The sequence below is a fragment of the Cherax quadricarinatus genome, chromosome 64 (genome assembly GCF_038502225.1).
Source record: "Cherax quadricarinatus isolate ZL_2023a chromosome 64, ASM3850222v1, whole genome shotgun sequence".
NCBI classification, from domain to species: domain Eukaryota; kingdom Metazoa; phylum Arthropoda; class Malacostraca; order Decapoda; family Parastacidae; genus Cherax; species Cherax quadricarinatus.
The window spans coordinates 332,080-348,546 of record NC_091355.1 but is presented as its reverse complement, the minus strand read 5'-3'; the positions used below and the strand labels follow the sequence as shown (position 1 = coordinate 348,546).

Genomic DNA, 16,467 nt, shown 5'->3' with positions numbered 1-16,467 from the left:
TATCTTGTGTTGACTCCAGTTGTTCAATGATGTTGACACTGCTCGCTTTTCCCACTTCAATATTACAATTATACCATTATATATATATATATATATATATATATATATATATATATATATATATATATATATATATATATATATATATATATATGGATGGTAACCACTACCACTCACCAACAGCACTACTAGCAAGCACTATTACCACTACAACCACCACCACTACAACCACCACCACTACAACCACCATCACCACCATCCAGGGTGGCTTCGACGTGTACAAATATGACAATTATCTCAGGCTGAACAAGAAAGAATCAGGGTTGCTTGCCTAGGCATGCACACACCACCCATCATCACCACCCGTTACCACCACCCATCAGCACCACCCATTATCACCACCCATTACCATCACTCATCACAACCACCCATCACCACCACCCATCAACACAACCCCCCATCCCCGCCACCCATCACTCCCACACATCACACACACACACATCACACACACACACATCACACACACACACACACACACACACACACACACACACACACACACACACACACACACACACCCCAGTGGAGTGTAGTGGAGGCAGGATCCATACATAGCTTTAAGCAGAGGTATGATAAAGCTCACGGCTCAGGGAGAGTGACCTAGTAGCGATCAGTGAAGAGGCGGGGCCAGGAGCTCGGACTGGACCCCCGCAACCTCAACTAGGTGAGTACACACACACACTACTGCCTGGTTTTGGTGCCTACGTTGCGCTGCATACTGTTGGCACCAACCACCTGATTGATCAGGTGATGACCCCAGGAACCAACAATAGGTAGACCCATCACTCTGATTTGATGGAAGGTGAAGCAATTGCATTGTGACAGTTTGGCAGGCAGGCACAGGTGGTGGCAGATGAGGGAAGGAGGGGAGGAGAGAGCAGGGCAAGAAGGGGAGAGAGGGAGAGTAAAAGATGAGGGGAATAAGGGCTGTGATATATATATATATATATATATATATATATATATATATATATATATATATATATATATATATATATATATATATATATATATATATATAATGTTGTGCCGAATAAGCTTAAATAGCAGGGCTCTTCTTGCCGAATAAGGCAAGCGAAAATTTGTGTATCAAATAATTTTGCAAAAATCATTCTGAACCTAATGAAAAAACTATATTTCATTGTGTTTGTTTATTATTAAATTATTGTAAACTTATCTTAAGAATGGTGCCACAGGAATGGTCAACCAGGAATGGTCTACCAGGAATGGTCTACCAGGAATGGTCTACCAGGAATGGTCTACCAGGAATGGTCTACTAAAAATGGCTTACTATCGATAATATTGCGTCTGGCCCCCTAGGGAAGGTCTTCTAGGAATTTGCCTATTGGGGACTGTCTGAAGAATGATTTTCTAGGAATTGTTTCGTGATATGAGAAATCCCAATCCCCTCCTCCCTGTCTCCCTTCCCCTTCCTCCCTCCCCCTCCCTGCCTCCCTTTCCCCTTCCCCTTCCTCCCTCCCCATCACTCTGTGTGAGGGACGCACAGTATAGATTTTTTAAACACAGTGTTACCTGACTATACACTGTGTTACTTAACGGTACATTGTGTTACTTGACTACACACCGTGTTACATGACTACACACCGTGTTACTTGACTACACACCGTGTTACATGACTACACACTGTGTTACTTGACTATATCTGACAGTGGGCGAGCATTACTGGGATTGCAGGTGGGTAGATGGGCTGATTTTCTACAGTGGAGACACTGGGCTCCCAGCTGAGGTAATTGACGCCTTCTGACACGTGACCAGCGATGGAACACCTCTGACTGATGGGATTGAGGTACACTCTGATGATAAGACAGGTGCGACTGATGGGATTTGTTTGGGTTAGATTCCTACGATGGGTGTGATTGATGGGGTTATATCCTACTGTGGGTGTTATGGATAAGGTTAGATCCTACAATGGGCTTGATTGATGGGGTTAGATCCTACAGTGGGTTTGATGGGGTTAGATCCTGCTATGGGTGTGATTGATGGAGTTAGATTCTACGATGGGTGTGACTGATTTGATCCTACATGTGTGATTGCTAGGATCTGATTTTATGACAGGTGTGATTGATGGAGTTTGAGCTTATGACAGGTGCGATATGTGAAGTTTCAGTGGTGGTAGACGAATACCTGTGCTGGCGGCCATTGCAACACCTGTGCAACACCTGTCGCTTCAGATTTAGTGTTGCTTTAAATCGTTAGTGAAAAAGAATTCCTTGACATCAGTGTCACAGCCCGAGGCTGGCAGTGATGCTGGCAGTGCAAGAAATGTATCACTGCAGGGCAATCTGTTACTGCAAGACAGTGTGTCACTGCAAGGTAGTATGTCACTCCAAGACAGTGTATCACCACAAGGCAGTGTGTTACTGTACGGCAGAGTGTTATTACAAGGCAGTGTGTTACTGCAAGACAGTGTCTTATTGCAGGGCAGTGTGTTATTGCAGGGCAGTGTGTCACTGCAAGGTAGTGTGTCACTGCAAGGTAGTATGTCACTCCAAGACAGTGTATCACCACAAGGCAGTGTGTTACTGTACGGCAGAGTGTTATTACAAGGCAGTGTGTTACTGCAAGACAGTGTGTTATTACAAGGCAGAGTGTTACTGCAGGGCAGTGTGTTATTGCGGAGCAGTGTGTCGTTGCAAGGCAGTGTGTGGTTGCAAGGCAGTGTGTCACTGCAAGGCAGTGTGTCGCTGCAAAACAGTGTATGTAAAGACACAGTTGGAAGTCTGGTGGACTACGACTGTAGTTGACAATCTCTTTAGAGACTTATTTACCAGCTATGCCTCACATTTACTACTACTACTACTACTACTGTTACTACTACTACTATCACTACTACTACCACTACTACTACCATAACCACTATTCCCTTCTTCCTCAGCCCCCACCGTATTGTCTTCTGGCCTTCTCTACATTTCTTGCCTCAGTTGTGACTTGAGAATAACATTGGATGGGCCTTAGCGCCGTCTTAAGGTACTTCTTCTATATCCTTATTTTTCGTATAAAAGATGAGTTTTTGTTCTAATCAGTACCAGGTATATCCGACTCATCATTAGATATATCTAATAGTAACCAGATATATCTAATACCAGGAATATTTAATGAAAACCAGGAATATCTATTAAATACCAGGAATATCTAATAAATACCAGGAATATCTAATAAATACCAGGAATATCTAATAAATACCAGGAATATCCAATTAATACCAGGTATATCCAATTAATATAAGGTATATCCAATCAATACCAGGTATATGCAATCAATACCAGGTTGAAAATCCGCTGTTTACCCTCCATGATCGAGCAAGATTAAGGTAATGTTTCTTCTAGCAGATTTCAAGACTCCTTGATATATTTATTAATCTGTTATCCGATTAACTTTGTAAACAGTCACGCAGGTAAATTCTAGCACCTTGCAATAATTCTCGGAATTTGCGATAATAGAAGTAATTCTTCATGTAAATTTTTTACGTGTTTCAATTAAAGTTTAACAGTATAATATCAAGAAATAAAGATTGACTGATATGCAGTGAGAAGTCAGTGAAATTTTTCGCATCCGACTGTATCTGATAATCACTGTAATTCAACTGAGACGTTGATAAGTTTTTTTAGTTTAATATGTTTATCATGCACCCCATACCCATCCTGTGGGCGGTAGTCATCCCATACCCATCCTGTGGGCGGTAGTCATCCCATACCCATCCTGTGGGCGGTAGTCATCCCATACCCATCCTGTGATGAATGGTTTGAAAAACCGACAAGTTGAAGATTGAGACACTTATGCAGCATCTCAATCTTCATACCCATCCTGTGGGCGGTAGTCATCCCATACCCATCCTGTGGGCGGTAGTCATCCCATACCCATCCTGTGGGCGGTAGTCATCCCATACCCATCCTGTGGGCGGTAGTCAAAAGATTACAGAGGTACATAATGGGTCCAGGGACTGGACTCCAAAGTTTTGATAGCTGAGCAAGTTACAGAGGTAATGAACTAGATCTGGTCATAATCATGACCAAGTTACAAAGGTAATGAGCTCCAGGTAGAGCTGGTCACACTCATGAATAATTGCAAAGGTAATGAATCATAAACACATTGATAAACAAGAGATTTATGCAACATTTAGGTATCTTCATTCTGGAAACGTTTTGCCAGCCAGTTGCTTCTGCAGTCCACTGTTGACTGGCAGTGACATAGCAGTGATAGAGGACCCGGTGGATAAAAGTTGCTTTGACATTTTTTCAGGTTATTCCTGGTACTTTATATTGGGTATAAATTACCTGGGATAACCTAAGAATTACCTGGGATAACCTTACTTATAGTAGTGGTGGCTCTGTATGGTGGTAGTAGCCTAGCATGGGTAGAATGATGGTGGCCTAGCGTGGGTAGAATGATGGTGGCCTAGCATGGGTAGAATGATGGTGGCGTAGCATGGGTAGAATAATGGTGGCCTAGCATGGGTAGAATGATGGTGGCCTAGCATGGGTAGAATGATGGTGGCCTAGCATGGGCAGAATAATGGTGGTCTAGCATGGGTAGAATGATGGTGGCCTAGCATGGGTAGAATGATGGTGGCCTAGCATGGGTAGAATGATGGTGGCCTAGCATGGGCAGAATGATGGTGGCCTAGCGTGGGTAGAATGATGGTGGCCTAGCATGGGTAGAATGGTGACCTAGCATGGGTAGAATGATGGTGGCCTAGCATGGGTAGAATGATGGTGGCCTAGCATGAGTAAAATGATGGTGGCTTAACTTGGGTAGAATGGTCTAGCGTGGGTAGAACGATGGTGGCTTGCGTGGATAGAACGGTGGTGGTCTAGCATGGGTAGAATGGTGGTCTAGCGTGGGTAGAATGGTCTAGAGTGGATAGAATGGTGGTGGTCTAGCATGGGTAGAATGATGGTGGCTTAGCATGGGCAGAATGATGGTGGTCTAGCATGGGTAGAATGATGGTGCCTTAGCATGGGTAGAATGATGGTGGCCTAGCACGAGTAGAACGATGGTGGCTTAACATGGGTAGAATGGTCTAGCGTGGGTAGAATGATGGTGGCTAGCGTGGATAGAACGGTGGTGGTCTAGCGTGGGTAGAATGGTCTAGCGTGGGTAGAATGGTCTAGAGTGGGTAGAATAATGTTGGTCTAGCATGGGTAGAATGATGGTGGCCTAGCATGGGTAGAATGGTCTAGCGTGGGTAGAATGGTGGTGGTCTAGCGTGGGTAGAATGGTGGTGGTCTAGCGTGGGTAGAATGGTGGTGGTCTAGCGTGGGTAGAATGGTGGTGGTCCAGCGTGGGTAGAATGGTGGTGGTCCAGCGTGGGTAGAATGGTGGTGGTCCAGCGTGGGTAGAATGGTGGTGGTCTACCATGGGTAGAATGGTGGTGGTCTAGCATGGGTAGAATGGTGGTGGTCTAGCAGGGGTAGAATTGTGGTGGTCTAGCATGGGTAGAATGGTCTAATGTGGGTAGAATGATGGTGGTGTAGCGTGTGTATAATGATCTAGCGTTGGTAGAATGATTGCCTAGCATGGGTAGAATGGTGGTGGGCTAGCGTGGGTAGAATGGTGGTGGTCTAGCGTGGGTAGAATGGTGGTCTAGCGTGGGTAGAATGGTGGTCTAGCGTGGGTAGAATGGTGGTCTAGCGTGGGTAGAATTGTGGTCTAACATGGGTAGAATGATGGTGTAGTGTGTGTAGAATGATGATGGTCTAGCTTGGGTAGAATGACCTAGCATGGGTAGAATGATGGTGGTCTAGCATGGGTAGAATGATGATGGTCTAGCGTGGGTAGAATGATGGCCTAGCATGGGTAGAATGATGGTGGTCTAGCATGGGTAGAATGATGGTCTAGCATGGGTAGAATGGTCTAGTATGGGCAAAATGATGATGGTCTAGCGTGGGTAGAATGATGGCCTAGCATTGGTAGAATGGTGGTCTAGCATAGGTAGAACGATGATGGCCTAGCATGGGTAGAATGATGGCCTAGCAAAGGTAGAATGATGATGGCCTAGCATGGGTAGAATGGCCTAGTATGGGTAGAATGGCCTAGTATGGGTAGAATGGCCTAGCATGGGTAGAATGGCCTCGAAAAAGTAGAATGATGGCCTAGCATAAGTAGAATAATGGCCTAGCATAAGTAGAATGATGGTGGCCTAGCATAAGTAGAATGATGGTGGCCTAGCATAAGTAGAATGATATTGGTCTAGCATGGGTAGAACGATGATGGTTGCTATCTCAGAGTTCCATTCATTCCCTAATGGCCATTAAATCATCTAGCAGCGAATATCATGCCTGACACCCATTACATTTCCTCATCTTGCCTTTCCCAGGTCTCTTCCACCCCCCTTCCCCATCTATCATATGGTGTCTCCCTTCCCTTCCTCCACCATCATCTATAATTTTGGTCCTCTTTCCTCAGGCAGCATCTATAATTTTGGGTTCCATTCCCCTCCCCCACCATAAATCATTTTGGAGTCCCCTCCCCCCATCTCTCTCTCTCTCTCCACCATTTACGATTTCCATTCTCTGATCCAAGTCAGGTTTCCTGCTCAGCAGTCACCCCTTTATGTCAGCTGATCCATCACAAAACAAATCAGCTGATCCATCACAACACACATCAGCTGATCCATCACAACACACATCAGCTGATCCATCACAACACACATCAGCTGATCCATCACAACACACATCAGCTGATCCATCACAACACACATCAGCTGATCCATCACAACACACATCAGCTGATCCATCACAACACACATCAGCTGATCCATCACAACACACATCAGCTGATCCATCACAACACACATCAGCTGATCCATCACAACACACATCAGCTGATCCATCACAACACACATCAGCTGATCCATCACAACACAAATCAACTGATCCATCACAACACAAATCAGCTTATTCATCACAACACAAATCAGTTGATTCATCACAGCACAAACTGGCTGACCCTTCATAATAAAAATCAGCCTCTTTCTCTCTCTCTCTCTCTCTCTCTCTCTCTCATCCCACTCTCCGTACTACCTCATCCCTCTCCATGCTCCCTCTCCCTTCCCCCCACACAGGATCAACCTCTCCCCTCTCCCTAGTTCAACTTAAAGTTGGTAATAACCTGACTTGAGTTTGTATGTTAGATACTCACTGGCTACGACAGATAATTTACTCGTTGGTATTTTTGTTTGGTTGTCGTTTTCTTGTTTGGCTATAGTTGTGCACTTGTAATTTGGTTGCCTCTTCTCAAAATCTTTCACTCTATGTGGAGCTTTATTATGTAGAGTTCTCAATGTACAGTTTTATTAAGTTAGGTTTCATGTCGTTTCGCTCTGTGTAGTGTTATGTTTCGCTCTGTGTAGTGTTGTTTCGCTCTGTGTAGTGTTGTTTCGCTCTGTGTAGTGTTGTTTCGCTCTGTGTAGTGTTGTTTCGCTCTGTGTAGTGTTGTTTCGCTCTGTGTAGTGTTGTTTCGCTCTGTGTAGTGTTGTTTCGCTCTGGGTAGAGCTTCAGGAAGTCATGTTTCACTCTGGGTAGAGCTTCAGGAAGTCATGTTTCACTCTGGGTAGAGCTTTAGGAAGTCATGTTTCACTCTGGGTAGAGCTTCAGGAAGTCATGTTTCACTCTGGGTAGAGCTTTAGGAAGTCATGTTTCACTCTGGGTAGAGCTTCAGGAAGTCATATTTCACTCTGGGTAGAGCTTTAGGAAGTCATGTTTCACTCTGGGTAGAGCTTTAGGAAGTCATATTTCACTCTGGGTAGAGCTTTAGGAAGTCATATTTCACTCTGGGTAGAGCTTTAGGAAGTCATGTTTCACTCTGGGTAGAGCTTTAGGAAGTCATATTTCACTCTGGGTAGAGCTTTAGGAAGTCGTGTTTCGCTCTGGGTAGAGCTTTAAGTCATGTTTCGCTCTTTTCAGAGCGAAGGAAGGACGGTCAGTATCACCCTCTCCCTCACCTCCCCATGACCCCTACATCCATTCCTATCCCATCACCCTACCTCCTATCCACCCCCTTGACCCATCACCTCATTACTCCAGGAAATGGGCTATAGGGGTGTAGGGGAGACCACACGTGGTGGGGAAGGAGGGGAGTATGAGTAATGGGGAGTGAATAGGAAGGCAGGGTAAGCTGGGAGATGGAATGAAAGGTAGGTGGGGAGATGGGAAGGAAACTTTAAAAGTGGGGAGGGAATGGAATGTGTGGGGAAGAGGGAAGCATGATTGGTGGTGGGGGGAAAGGGAGATTGAAAGTGGGAACAAAAGAGGGAAGGTATGGTGGGTGAGGAGAGAAAGGGGAGAGGTAAAGAATTGACACAGGGAAGAATCATAAGAAAATTACGAGGCAATATGAGAAACGGAAAAGGGGAAAAATATGAAGAAGTGGAAGAATTTGAAAAAGAGAGGAATTGAAAAGGGTGGAGAATTGCTTGCAGTGAAGGACAGAGAGAAGGGACTGGAAAGATCAGTATTTAGAGGAAGGAGAGGAGGGAAGGAGGAAAATAATATTGATAAAGGGTCCGGGTATAGGGAAGAGGAGAAATATTGGTAGTAATTGGGAGGGCAAAGGGAAAAAGAGGTTGAAAGGGGAAGGATATCTAGAGAAGGGTAGAAAGTAGTGCGAGTTAAGAATCAGCTGATCTGTGTTGTGAGGTATCAGCTGACCTGTGTTGTCAGACATCAGCTGACCTGTGTTGTGAGGTATCAGCTGATCTGTGTTGTGAGGTATCAGCTGACCTGTGTTGTCAGGCATCAGCTGACCTGTGTTGTGAGGTATCAGCTGACCTGTGTTGTGAGGTATCAGCTGACCTGTGTTGTGAGGTATCAGCTGACCTGTGTTGTGAGGTATCAGCTGACCTGTGTTGTGAGGTATCAGCTGACCTGTGTTGTGAGGTATCAGCTGACCTGTGTTGTGAGATATCAGCTGACCTGTGTTGTGAGATATCAGCTGACCTGTGTTGTCAGGCATCAGCTGACCTGTGTTGTGAGGTATCAGCTGACCTGTGTTGTCAGGTATCAACTGACCTGTGTTGTCAGGTATCAACTGACCTGTGTTGTCAGGTATCAGCTGACCTGTGTTGTGAGACATCAACTGACCAGTGTTGTCAGGTATCAACTGACCTGTGTTGTCAGGTATCAGCTGACCTGTGTTGTGAGACATCAGCTGACCTGTGTTGTGAGACATCAGCTGACCAGTGTTGTCAGGTATCAGCTGACCTGTGTTGTCAGGTATCAACTGACCTGTGTTGTCAGGTATCAACTGACCAGTGTTGTCAGGTATCAACTGACCTGTGTTGTCAGGTATCAGCTGACCTGTGTTGTCAGGAATCAGCTGACATTTGTAAAGAAGACCTATTAGTCAAAAGTCATGTACATGACAACATTTGAGAATTTATTAACCTTGAAATTTAAAGACATATCACACCCTAAAATACACACCAGTTGTATCAATGGTGCACAAAAATAATTGGATAATCGGCATCTATAGAATTATTTCTTTTATGATATAGTATCTAATTTGCTTTTGACGATTAGAATGTTTTAAAAAATAGTATAATTTAACATTTTTTTGAAATTTCAAACTATATAAAGACTTTAGAATGAAGGAATTACTTTTTATATATTGGAAAATGTAACTTTTGAGAATCGTAGGTCGTTAGAAGATTGGTGAGTAATTAGTGAAGATTACACTGTAGGGAACTAGCGAGTAATTGTTGCATAATTGATGTAAATCATTTGCATCATGACCTCTGACTTTATGCAACTTCTCATAATTGCTTTAGCAGTTGGTTCTGTAATTGCAAGCTGATACAAGTTAACCTACGCAGGTGAGTTTCACATTTTCTCCAGGTGAGGCTTTTTTTACATGTCATCAACGGGTTTTAAGGGAAAAAAATCACAGGTGCACACACACATGCATCGACCCCCTGCAACCACAAATAGGCGAGTACAAATGAGTGTACACACACACACACACACACACACACACACACACACACACACACACACACACACACACATGATTATCCTAAAAATGTATATGGGCTAAAATCATAGATCAAAACCACTACATACAAAAAAAAAACATCACCACACATCACTAAAATACACCACCATCACCACACATCACCATCAAAATACACCACCATTACCACACATCACCATCAAAATACACCACCATCACCACACATCACCAAAATACACCACCATTACCACACAAAATACACCACTATCACCACACATCACCATCAAAATACATCACCATCACCACACATCACCATCAAAATACATCACCATCATCACACATCACCATCAAAATACACCACCATCACCACACATCACCATCAAAATACACCATCACCACACATCACCATCAAAATACACCACCATCACCACACATCATCAAAATACACCACCATCACCACACATCACCATCAAAATACACCACCATCACCACACATCACCATCAAAATACACCGCTATCACCACACATCACCATCAAAACACACCATCATCACACATCACCATCAAAATACACCACCATCACCACATATCACCATCAAAATACACCATCACCACACATCACCATCAAAATACACCATCACCACACATCACCATCAAAATACACCATCACCACACATCACCATCAAAATACACCACCATCACCACACATCACCATCAAAATACACCATCACCACACATCACCATCAAAATACACCATCACCACACATCCTCAAAATACACCATCACACATGGCACTCACCACACAAGTGCCACTCCTCACCCCCTCACACACACAGAGTTATGTCCAAACACACAAGTCACCCATTTTGTGTTTTTATAATATTTACTGGTGTAAGAATTTAGCAGAGAGTAATTGTTCAGTGTGGTCACTGTTCCACACACTCTTCCCTCAGCAATTCAGGTGCCGTTGCAAAGTGTTTTATGAAAAAGTGTGTCACAGGTGTGTAAAAAGTGTGTTCCAGGTCTGCTAAAAGTGTGTTACAAGTGTGCTAAAGGAGTGTTGAAGATATACTACAAATGTGTTACAGATGTATTTCAGAGTGCCCGAATGGTATGTTGTGTATTACAGGTGTATTACAAAGGTGTGTTATAAGTGTGTTACGGGGATTCTAACTCAAGCTTCTTGACCTTTCAGAGGGTTTGGGTTCGTGACCTTCAGTGACCCGTCCAGTGTGGATAAAGTACTTACTCTCGCAGCTCATGAACTCGACGGCAAGAAGGTGAGACCATCCTCCAGTATTATGTTACCTTACCCTGTGACTCTTACTGCATGACATACTGGAGTACATCCATTGTTTACTGCCTTACTTCATGACATACTGGAGTACATCCATTGTTTACTGCCTTACTTCATGACATACTGGAGTACATCCATTGTTTACTGCCTTACTTCATGACATACTGGAGTACATCCATTGTTTACTGCCTTACTTCATGACATACTGGAGCACATCCATTGTTTACTGCCTTACTTCATGACATACTGGAGCACATCCATTGTTTACTGCCTTACTTCATGACATACTGGAGCACATCCATTGTTTACTGCCTTACTTCATGACATACTGGAGCACATCCATTGTTTACTGCCTTACTTCATGACATACTGGAGCACATCCATTGTTTACTGCCTTCATGACATACTGGAGCACATCCATTGTTTACTGCCTTACTTCATGACATACTGGAGTACATCCATTGTTTACTGCCTTACTTCATGACATACTGGAGCACATCCATTGTTTACTGCCTTACTTCATGACATACTGGAGCACATCCATTGTTTACTGCCTTACTTCATGACATACTGGAGTACATCCATTGTTTACTGCCTTACTTCATGACATACTGGAGTACATCCATTGTTTACTGCCTTACTTCATGACATATCATACTGGAGAACAACCATGGCATACTAACTTCATGGTATTTAGAAACGGATTTATCTTTCATTTTCTTACTCCATGATATTTTAACTTCATGGCATTCTAGCACAGATCCACCTTTAACCTCCAGAGTATCCTGACTTCATGGCATTATAACGCCATGGCATTCTAGCACAGAGCCACCTTTTAACTCCATAGTATGGTGACTTCATGTATTCTAACGCCATGGCATTCTAATGCTAAAGACTGGTTGTTTAATAAATGCTAGGCTCCGTTACCCGGCAGCATTTTGGCTTTCTAGTTCTCTTGCGGGGCCTCTGACCTACAAGACGAACCTTGCAAGTCCGTCTCAAACAACCTACCCATCATTCTCCACCTGACTCTCAACACTATGTATTATCATGTACTCTTTACCCAGGTAGATCTGTTTGTGACTTGATAAAGCTCACTGTGTGGGCGAAACGTTGTCAATAAAGGATCGCATTACACTGTATTTGTGTGTATTTTTACACAGTACTTAGTTATACAGACAGACCATAGATAAGTACAGGTGCCTAGCCGAAGCTAGACGGTCACTTCCATACCCACACACAGTTAAGCCTAAAAGGGCCTTTATAAATAGACATTTTCAATATATATATATATATATATATATATATATATATATATATATATATATATATATATATATATATATATATATATATATAGGGAAGTACCACCTCTATAGCTGGACTGGGGACCCTCATCCTCAGAGAAGACAATAAACGTACCTCAGGGAAAACTCAAGGTTCTCCCTGGAGCTGTTTGAATATTTTCTTCTCCTACCACCCCCTATATTTTATATTCTATGTGAACATTTATTAATAAACAGAACGCATTTACAGAATACACAAACATGAATACAATGGTACAATGTGTTAAAGCTCATGAATTTCCTCCAGCTTTTCCGAAGCCGGACGCGAGCCAAGTATGCAGCAAGCATTTCCCCTCATGTATGTATGTATATATATATATATATATATATATATATATATATATATATATATATATATATATATATATATATATATATATATATATATATATATACTAACGCATGGCAATGCTCTGACAGACAACCTGTGACATGACAGAAATCTAATGACATCAACTTCCATATCATCTTGGCTGTCAGTATCCCACCTCAACTGACACCACAACTATCACATTCAATATTTAATTCCTTCACAATATTCTTTTCTCATTCTTAACTCAGACTGAAGTTACGTATGTGATTTCTTCCTTCAACATATTTTCCCTGGAAGGTTTAAGATATGTACATTATTTCCTTATCTTGGATTTTTCTTACTATTTATACCTGACTTCTGCTGTATAATCCTACGGGTTTAGCGCTTTCCAATTATAATAATAATATATCTGTCTTCTGTAATAGAAATGTTGTTAAGAGTCATCACATGAAATTGTTTATATACAGCCATATTTTTTAAAGGGGTGGACAGGTAAGCCAGCGGAAGGCCTCGGTCAGATGACCCAAAGCCCCAACTGCGGGTCATCATATGATTAAGACCCGACTCAGGAAACACTTGTCCTGTTTCCCTTACCTAACCTAAGCTCCCTCCTTGACTATTCTCAAGCAATGTTATACAAATAACCCGCACATATGAGAGAGGAGCTTACAACGACGTTTCGGTCCGACTTGGACCATTTACAAAGTCGTTAAATTAGACACATGTGCAACTCTTGGGTATCTTTATTGAGGAAACGTTTCGCCCCACAGTGGCTTCATCAGTCCATACAAAGGATAAACTGGAAGAGCAGGAGGAGAATCAGTCCCTCAACCTTGAGTCGATGTGGTCAGTCCATCAATCTTGAATAGAATACGGCATATGAGCGGAGAAGAAGCTTATAAACCGTATGGCAGGAGAGGTGCAGCAGTGGTAGGTGGTGTCACATTTGTCCAATGTGGAAGTAGGTCGTGCCCAAGGGTTAGGCAAGCAAAGAATTCCCAAGTATTAAGATCCCAAGAAGTTGCAGTGTCTGACAGGATTGTAGATGAATGGTTCAAAGAACCGGCACGTTGTTAAATTAGACACATGTGCAACTCTTGGGTATCTTTATTGGGAAAACGTTTCGCCACACAGTGGTTTCATCAGTCCATACAAATTCTTCGCTTGCCTAACCCTTGGGCACGACCTACTTCCACACTGGACACATGTGACACCACCTACCACTGCTGTACCTCTCCTGCCATACGGTTTATAAGCTTCTCCGCTCATATGCCGTATTCTATTCAAGATTGATGGACTGACCACATCGACTCAAGGTTGAGGGACTGATTACCTCATTCTCCTCCTGCTCTTCCAGTTTATCCTTTGCATGGACTGATGAAGCCACTGTGTGGCGAAACGTTTCCTCAATAAAGATACCCAAGAGTTGCACATGTGTCTAATTTAACAACGTGTCGGTTCTTTGAACCATTCATCTACAATTTACAAAGTCACTTTGTGACTGTAAATGGTCCAAGTCGGACCGAAACGTCGTCTTAAGCTCCTCTCTTCTATGTACGGGTTATTTGTATATCGTTCCAGTCACGGTATTGTGCCTTTTTTGTTATTTAATGTTACAAATGGTATATTATACCGGCTAGTTGAAGATTAAGACACATGTAATCCATACTGACGAAAGATTTCGTCTGCCTCTGCACACTTCTTCAGATGATTACCGAGACATCAGCACTGGTGGAAGACGATGATTTTTCCTGTCTTTTTCAATCCCCATTTTTTCCTACATCGTTTACATAATTTGGGCACCAAAATTGAGATAGACGGAGATTGAAGTGTTTAGTGTACCTGGAAATCAATAAGTTATTTAACCCTGGCTTCATAATTAATAACATAAATCACAGAGTGATTTATAGGCACACGTCAGTCTAGTGTTGATAATTATAGCAGGAGTGACACGGTATGATAATTGAATTAGTCCCAATATCTATCAGCATCTGTCATAAAGGGCACTTCTGCCCCCTAGTTGTACTTGCCTAACTGTGTTTGCAGGGGTCGATACATAGCTCCTGGCCCCGTAATATTCAATTTTGATGACCAGCTTTATTGATTTTGGCGTCCAGGGCCTGTTATTATTATTATTATTATTGGTAGTAGTAGTAGTAGTAGTAGTAATAGTAGTAGCAGTGGTAGTGGTAGTAAGAGTGGTGGTAGCAGCAGCAGCAGCAGCAGTAGTTGTAGTGGTAGTAGTAACAGTAATAATATTACAATCACGAGAAATCGCTAAACTCGTTTGGACCATACAGGCCCTGGGGAACGGGAGATTAGGTTTGATCCGAGGAAGGGTAGAGCAGCTTCAATTCCTTGGATGAGAAATCCCCTCAATGAACTGACTCCAGGGCCTGAACATACCTACTTCTGAAGCTGTGTATGACACTTGCCCTCACCTCCGCCTCACAGGAGACCGACATTCATGACTTCCTCTTGCTTTTCCCAACAGATCGATCCGAAAGTCGCTTTCCCACGGCGGGCTCATCCAAAGGTAAGAAAGAACACTTGTACTTGATCAAGGACGAGCAGTTGTACGTGTTGTACATGTTGTACAAGAACTTATCAGCATTGTGCACCAGTAGTGTAATAATGTAACTCTATTTTTGGTAATAATGGTAGAATTACCGACAGACTTCATTTATATAATATATATATATATATATATATATATATATATATATATATATATATATATATATATATATATATATATATATATATATATATATGAAGTAAATGAGTAATGAGACGTTTATTACAGCTATGTTTCGCTCTCCAGGAGCTTTATTAAGACAACACAAACTGCACACAGAGAATGTGTTAATGGAAGATGGTGAGGTGCAGGAAGAAACTAAGTAAACGCCAGGACATATTAGAAAACGTTTCGGTCCTGGGACCTTCATCACTCGGTCCCAGGACCGAAAAGTTTCCTATTCAACTAAGGTTTGTATCCTATCGGCCGCCTCATGCTGTCACTGTTGCAGTAGTGTAAGGGACTTCCTGTTGCCAGATGACGCCGGGGTTTGTGGATTTTAAAAGGATTCGTGCTAATATTTCGAGGATAATGAGGTGTCATTATCGGCTTCTTGAGAGCATATTGAATTTGCAGTCTTGAAATTCTTGAAGAAGGATGTTCCAGCAAACTTTCACATAGCAATACTTTCCTTTCTTCATCAAAGACTGGAAAGAAACGAAGCCTTAAGATAAATTCGTTCTCCGTCGAGCTTACGACAACGTTTCGGTCCGACCTGGACCATTTACTACTGCTTTTTCCTTTCCCTACTTTACACCATCACTATTTCTATTTCCCTACATGCCTTACCACTACCATTAGCACTCCTCCCACTTCTCTTGTTCCATCCCTGCCAGCTGGCGTATATATACTGGTTCCATCTCTTTTTTTCTGTTAGTGTGACTTTGTCAATGGTCAAAGTCGGA

General features: G+C 42.6%; 1 protein-coding gene across 1 annotated transcript in view; it reads left to right on the top strand.

Moving 5' to 3' along the window:
* LOC128700040 (RNA-binding protein Musashi homolog Rbp6) overlaps positions 1-15,604 on the top strand; it is a 398,577-nt gene extending 382,973 nt beyond the window's left edge. The window contains exons 4-5 of the mRNA XM_053792976.2: positions 11,224-11,308; positions 15,479-15,604. Coding sequence (XP_053648951.1) covers positions 11,224-11,308; positions 15,479-15,544 — 151 coding nt within the window. The 3' untranslated portion in view covers positions 15,545-15,604. The remainder of the gene's footprint in view (positions 1-11,223; positions 11,309-15,478) is intronic.
* The last annotated feature ends 863 nt before the right edge of the window (positions 15,605-16,467 follow it).